The sequence below is a fragment of the Cebus imitator genome, unplaced genomic scaffold (genome assembly GCF_001604975.1).
Source record: "Cebus imitator isolate Cc_AM_T3 unplaced genomic scaffold, Cebus_imitator-1.0 Scaffold59, whole genome shotgun sequence".
Lineage (NCBI taxonomy): Eukaryota > Metazoa > Chordata > Mammalia > Primates > Cebidae > Cebus > Cebus imitator.
The window spans coordinates 7,007,219-7,014,438 of NW_016107374.1; the positions used below are offsets into that span (position 1 = coordinate 7,007,219).

Here is a 7,220-nt window from a genome sequence, read left to right on the forward strand (position 1 = left end):
GGAAAATCACCTGAACCCAGGAGGCGGAGATTGTAGTAAGCCAAGATCACGCCACTGCACTCCAGCCTGGGCAAAAGAGCGAGACTTCGTCTCAAAAAAAAAAAAAAAGAAAAGAAAAAACAATAGTGGCAAAAGGCACCAAGACTCAGTGCTTCCCTTACCCGGGCTCCCTCCAAATCAGCATCTGTCACAGTAGATCAACCTGGACAAAGCCAGGATTCACAGCAGAAATGGCACCTCAGACAGCAAAGCAGCCTTCCTTCTCAAAGCTTTTAAACATCGGTGGGAATACTTAGAGCAAACCAAACCAATGTTTTTCAATAAATGGAAGGAAAGATGTGTGCGCTTGATTTTGTTTTTTGCTAAGACCCAAACGTTGCTAGTGCCAGCCCCCCATCAGGGGTGTAGATCAAGTCAAAGCTGAATGAAGAGCTCATCTTCAATGTAGCTTTCCAAGCGTTCAGAACAAGACAACCATGGAGCATCGTCGTCTTCAGACTGGTCTGTCTTCTTGTTGAACAATGTCACTTTGCTCCTCACTGCTGTCATCTGCACAGGGGAAAATAAACCCAATGCTTGCTAATCAGAGTGTGTTTCTATTTCCACGATCAGTCATCAATCAGGGATTTCTAGTCCTTTCCTGGTGAGCTACAGAATGGGATCTCATGGGCAAGGTGTGTTTTCCCCTTTTCACCTGTTTTCTGCATTCAAAACCTCTAGGCATGCTTGATACTGACCACCCTTCATGTCCTTGGCTCAGGCCCCTGCCCTCACCTAAAACACCCTCTCTCCTTTCTGCTTATTCCAACTCAACTGTCCTTAAAGGCTTGCTTCATGTCCATCTCTTCCATAAAGCTTCCCCTGACCAGTGCACCCCTCCAGGCTCTAATCTTTGTCTGAGGTCCCATAATTTTTGGTGCAGTGGCACAATCTCAGTTCACTGCAGCCTCAACTTCCCAAGCTCAGGTGATTCTCTGACCTCAGGCTCCCAAGTAGCTGGGACTACAGATGCATGCCACCATACCCAGCTAATTCTTTGTATTCTTAGTAGAGACGGGTTTTGCCATGTTGCCCAGGCTGGTTTCAAACTCCTGGGCTTCAGCAATCCTCCCCTTTGGCCTCCCAAAGTTCTGGGATTATAGGCATGAATCACTGCACATATATATATATATATATATATTTTTTTTTTTTTTTGAGACGGAGTTTCACTCTTGTTGCCCAGGCTGGAGTGAATGGTGCGATCTTGGCTCACCACAACCTCTGCCTCCTGGGTTCAAGTGATTCTCCTGCCTCAGCCTCCCAAGTAGCTAGGATTACAGACATGCCACCAGGCCTGGCTAATTTTGTATTTTTAGTAGAGACAGGGTTTCTCCATGTTGATCAGGTTGGTTTCAAACTCCTGACCTCAGGTGATCCACTTGCCTCAGCCTCCCAAAGTGCTAGGATTACAGGCGTGAGCCACTGCGCCCAGCTGCACCTATAATTTTTAAATGTATGGTCCATCAAGCAATTAATCGAATATCTTCCAGCAACAGCTTCTCTACTGCTCTCTCAAAGTGTTGGTTCAGTCTTGCTCCTGTTTCCATTTCCCTTGCAGGTTTTAGTTTGTTCACCTGAATTGGTCTTGTAAAGCTCCCTGTATGGAGACGCTACCTATCTCACTTTTCTTCTCCCACAATAACAATATTGTGCCTATCCTGGAGCAGGACCTTGATAAATGTTTGTCAGTTTTTGTGTTGGTAGTTGATAGTAGTCTCAGGTTCTAGACTAAAGTTTAGCTATCTTCCCCAACCTTAGAAAACCAAACTCACCCCTTAGAGATTTCCTATTGGGAAGCTCACTGCAGCAGTTCAGAGGTTTGTGGGGTTTTTTTGTTTGTTTTTTTGTTTTTGAGACAGGTTTCCACTGCTGCCCAGACTGGAGTGCAGTGGCATAATCATAGCTCCCTGCAGCCTGGACCTCCTACACTCAAGCGATCCTCCAGCCTTGGCTGCACATCACCACACCCAGCTAATTTTTCTTTTTTTTTAAGAGATAGAGTCTCTCTATGTTGCCCAGGCTAGACTCAAACTTGTGGGCTCAAGCAATCTTCCTGCCTTGACCTCCCAAAGTGCTGGGATTACAGGTTTGAGCCACCATGCCTAGATCAGAGGTTTTTCTGTTTTCTGTTTTTTTGTTTAAGGAAAAAGAGCTTACCTTGTAGATCCTGGAATCCATTTCCCATCTGTTCTATGTTCCCATTCACCAAGGCGGTCACTCTATGAATGTGGTTCTGCTTGGGTATTTCTTTTGGGAACTCCTCTCTCTCTTGTGCTCCTTCCTCCTCTTCTACTGCAGCATCTTCCTCCTCCTCCTCCTCTTCCTCTTCTGAATCCACCAAAACCATGACATCATCCATGTTTTGGCCCCTAATTACCAAAGGAGGAAGAATAAGATTTCCTATTTTTCCCAACTCGAGCCCTCACTGAATAGGAAACACTAGATTCTTTGCAACCCCATTAGCAACGTGGAAACTTCCTCATGCACTCAGCTGGGTGAAGTCATGAGATGATGGTGTGGTTGTAACCGCAGAGACAGATGCTGCCACAAATTGCTTCAGATGATCTTATCTCATGCTGGGTTTGTTTCATTACTCCTTCCCTGCTCCTCGGGCAGGTGACCATGTCTCAGGCATTTACCAGTTTCATGTCCCCTTATAGCAGGTGGACAAATGGTTTTTCTTTTCTGAAATGCCCTCATTCTGCTCTATTTACCCATATCTCTCCTCCTCCTCATGATGGAAGACCCAGGTAAAGTTCTCTCCCTCCCCCTAAAGGTGGGAATTAATGATTGCATTTGGAGTTCACGCCCATCGGTGTAGCATTTAATTGCTCTGTAGTTTACCGCCAGCTCACTAACTCTGCCTACCCAGCCAGACTATGCATTTCTTTTTCTTTTTCTTTTTTTTTTTACATGAAATCTTGCTCTGTTGCCCAGGCTGGAGTGCAGTGGCACAATCACAGCTCACTGCAACATCCACCTCCCGGGTTTAAGCGATTCTCCTGCCTCAGCCTCCCGAATAACTGGGATTACAGGTGCCACGATGCCTGGCTAACTTTTTGTGTTTTTAGTAGAAATGGGGTTTCACCATGTTGGCCAGGCTGGTCTCGAACGCCTGACCTCAAGTGATCCGTCCACCTCAGCTTCCCAAAGTGCTGGGATTATAAGCATGAGCCACAGCACCCAGCCTGGACTGTGCATTTCTTAAGGAAGAAAGAATGCATGCCACAGGTCAATCACCTGCCCGAGGAGCTGCGTTACATTCTCATTTAATCTTCACAAACCCTCTCAGTGAAACACATCAGGAGACTCGGGCTCAGAGAGGGTCAGGGATTTTCCATGGGTACAGGGCTTGGGAATGGCATAGCTATCATCTGGGCCCAGGTCCACTTGTCCCAATGCCTTTTCCCACTATACCACACTGACATCTCCTGTGAGAAATAAGCCCAGGGAACGACAGGCTTATTGAGAGAATGGCCCAAATACAGAGGAGTAAAGGTAATGTTTTGTTACAAAAGATGGTCCCAGAACAATAATATCCTGTCATTATGAATAGGTAAAGAACTGTTTTTCCATAGGATCATAGAAAAGCGTACTTTGCTCCCACATAGAATCTCCTTAGGAAATGAAATACACAAGTTCCATTTGATTCCTTTGCCCCTACTTGGGTTTCCCTTTGGGAGGGGCTTCTGGGTATGCTCAGAGTACTCTTCCAAAACACCGTAAAACTGGCCAGGCATGGTGGCTCATGCCTGTGATCCCAGCACTTTGGGAGGCCAAGGAAGGCAGATCACTTGAGGCCAGGAGTTCGAGACTAGCCTGGCCAACATGGTAAAACCTCGTCTCTACTAAAAATACAAAAATTAGCCAGGTGTGGTGGTGCGCACCTGTAATCCCAGCTATTCAGGAGGCTGAGGTAAGAGAATGGCCTTAACCTGGGAAGTGGGGGTTGTAGTGAGCCAAGACTATGCCACTGCACTCCAGCCTGGGCGACAGAGTGAGACTCTGTCTCAAAAATTACAAAAAGCAAAAACAAAACTGTAAGACCATGACTGAAGATTCTTCCTTTTAGCTCTTTTCAGAAAATTAAATAAAATAAACGCATGAGTGACTGGCTCAAAATGTACACATTGTCTTTCTGTCTCAATGACAGACCTACAATGTATCCAGCCCTGAGGTTTGGTATTGTAAAGAATACTGACATTGGAATCAATTAGACCTGGACCTGAAGGAAGGCACTGCTGCTTACTTCCTGAATGAGCTTACAGAAATTACTTCACTGAGCCTCCATCCCGTTATCTGGAAAATGGAGACGTCACCACCACCCCAAGGAGATGATGAACGGGTTTAGAAGAATGCCTGATGAAACCCCTAGACCCATGTCTAGCACTTTGTAGGTCCTCAATGGTAGTGGCTGTTATTGTTCTTATGAAAGGAATGGAACAAAACGGGAGTGAAGGCAGATCACAAAAATGGGTTTTTGATTTAAGTCTAAGGAACACTCACCTGAAAGTGTTTCCTACTGAAGAAAGAAAGGAAAAACCATTAATATCCAGTAACATCCACTTCCATCTCACAGGTTCTTAAGCAGGCTAACATTTACTAGAGAAACAAATAAGAAAACTGACTCAATATGACAGGCGGTAGGGTGTCCTGGGATGGTACTTAGGTGACTTATTGCTGTACATCTTGACCCATCGAAGGAGCCCAGCATATGGAACTTCAGGTGGAAGCATGACAGGGGCCACCCTTCCCCAACCCACACCTTTTCCAGAAGCCTGGAAGGGAAGAAGCTAAAGGACCGAGAAGCCCTTACCTTTCCAGCAGAGCACGGGGCTGTGATACAACATAAGCCCTGAGATAATGACCAGTCCCAGTAGAAGGAGGCTGACAATGGTTCCCACAATGCCCCCGATGTTTAAAGGCTCTGTAAAAACAAACCACACCATTGATTCTTCCACCAGATATGTGTGCAATTAGAACAACACTGCCCTTTCTCTGCATGGAGTCAGTTCTTGTCTTGATTCCTGACCTTGGGTAAGGCTTATGACTTGTCTGTAATGCCAGATAAATATTTTATCACCCAACCTCAGACAGAGTTTGTGGGGATCAGATGGAGCAGAGAATGTGGAAAAATAATGGAAAGTTAAAATCTCTCTGTCTACCAAACCCTGAGACTATTTATAAGGCCATGGTAATTAACAGTGTAAGAGTTATCAATGCCGTGATAAACAGAGTGATCAACAGAACAGAACAGAGACTGCAGGAACAGGTGCACATGTAAACATACTTGATGTATGACAGGGTGGTGAGCAAAGGAAGCACTATTTAAGAAATGGTACTAGAACAAATGGTGACTCACGTTGGGGAACAAAAAAGAAAGAAACGGCCGGGCACGGTGGTTCATGCCTGTAATCCCAGCACTTTGGGAGGCCGAGGCAGGCGGATCACCTGAGGTCAGGAGTTCAAGATCAGCCTGGCCAACATGGTGACACCCCATTTCTACTAAAAATACAAACATTAGCTGGCTGTGGTGGCGTGCGCCTGTAATCCCAGCTACTCAGGAAGCTGACACATGAGAACAGCTCGAATCTGGGAGGTGGAGGTTGCAGTGAGCCAATATCGCGCCCCTGCACTCCAGCCTGGGTGAGAGTGAAACTCTGCAAAAGAAAGAGAGAAAAGAGAAAAAGAGAGAGAAACTTGAGACTACATATGTATGGTAACAATTTTGTGTGTTTGTGTTTTGTTTTTTAGTTTTTGTTTTTTGGTTGGTTGTTTTGTTTTGTTTTGAGATGGAGTTTCACTGTTGCCCAGGCTGAAGTGCACTAGGGCGATCTCACCTCATCACAACCTCCGCCTCCCAGGTTCAAGCGATTCTCCTGCCTCAGCCCCTTGAGTAGCTGAGATTACAGGCGCATGTCACCACACCCAGCTAATTTTTGTATTTTTAGTAGAGATAGGGTGTTACATGTTGGCCAGGCCAATCTTGAACGCCTGACCACATTGGTCAGGCTGGTCTTGAACTCCTGACCTCGTGATCTGCCCGGCTCAGCCTTCCAAAGTGCTGGGATTACAGGCATGAGCCACTGCAACCGGCCTTGTCTTTTTTTAAAGAGAGTTTTGTTTTGGTTTTTTTTTTGGTGGGGGGCGGTCTTCTTTTGAGACAGGGTCTTACTCTGTCTCCCAGGCTAGAGTGCAATGGCACAATCTCAGCTCACTGCAGCCTTTGCTTCCAGGTCTCAAGCGGTCCTTCCACCTCAGCCTTCCCAGTAGCTGGGACTACACATGCGTGCCACTGCACCTGGCTAATTTTTGTATTTTTTGCAGAGATGGGATTTCCCCGTATTGCCCAGGCAAGCCACAAGCAAGGCTGGTCTTGAACTCCTGAACTCTGCCTGCCTCTGCCTCCCAAAGTGCTAGGATTACAGGAACGAACCTCTGCACCTGGCCAAGAGCAGTTTTAAGTTCACAGCAAAATAGAGCAGAAAGTACAGAGAGTTCCCAATGTACTCCCTGCTCCCACACACGCACAGCCTCCCCCATCATCAGCATCCCCACCAGAGTGGTGCAGTTGTTACAATAGACAAACCTGCACTGACATCATCACTCAAAATCTATAGTTTGCACTAGGGTTCATTCCTGATGTTCAGCACTCCACAGGTTTAGACAAATGTATGACATGTACACATCACTATGATATCATACAGCGTATTTTCACCGCCCTACAAATCCACTGTGCTCTGCCTATTCCAACCCCTGCCCCCTCACCAACCCCTGGGAGCCACTGATCTTTTATTATCTCCATAGTTTTGCCTTTTCCAGAATGTCATATAGTTGGAATCATGCTGTTAGTACCCACAAAAAAATTTTTTAAATTAAAAACTAACGACATATTATTTAGAAATATGAACACACGGCCAGGCACGCTGGTTCATGCTCGTAAAAAATGAAACACGCGGGGCTGGGTGCGGTGGCTCAAGCCTGTAATCCCAGCACTTTGGGAGGCCGAGGCGGGTGGATCACGAGGTCAAGAGATCGAGACCATCCTGGTCAACATGGTGAAACCCCCTCTCTACTAAAAATACAAAAAATTAGCTGGGCATGGTAGTGCGTGCCTGTAATCGCAGCGACTCAGGAGGCTGAGGCAGGAGAATTGCCTGAACCCAGGAGGCGGAGGTTGC

At 46.3% G+C, this 7,220-nt stretch overlaps 1 protein-coding gene across 1 annotated transcript in view; it reads right to left on the minus strand.

Annotated features, from left to right (window-relative positions):
• Positions 1-259: 259 nt before the first annotated feature.
• VSIG10 (V-set and immunoglobulin domain containing 10) overlaps positions 260-7,220 on the minus strand; it is a 45,244-nt gene continuing 38,283 nt past the window's right edge. The window contains exons 8-11 of the mRNA XM_037738921.1: positions 4,856-4,966; positions 4,546-4,561; positions 2,197-2,408; positions 260-549 (exon numbers count right to left, since the gene is read on the minus strand). Of these exons, the coding sequence (XP_037594849.1) occupies positions 494-549; positions 2,197-2,408; positions 4,546-4,561; positions 4,856-4,966 (395 nt within the window). The 3' untranslated portion in view covers positions 260-493. The remainder of the gene's footprint in view (positions 550-2,196; positions 2,409-4,545; positions 4,562-4,855; positions 4,967-7,220) is intronic.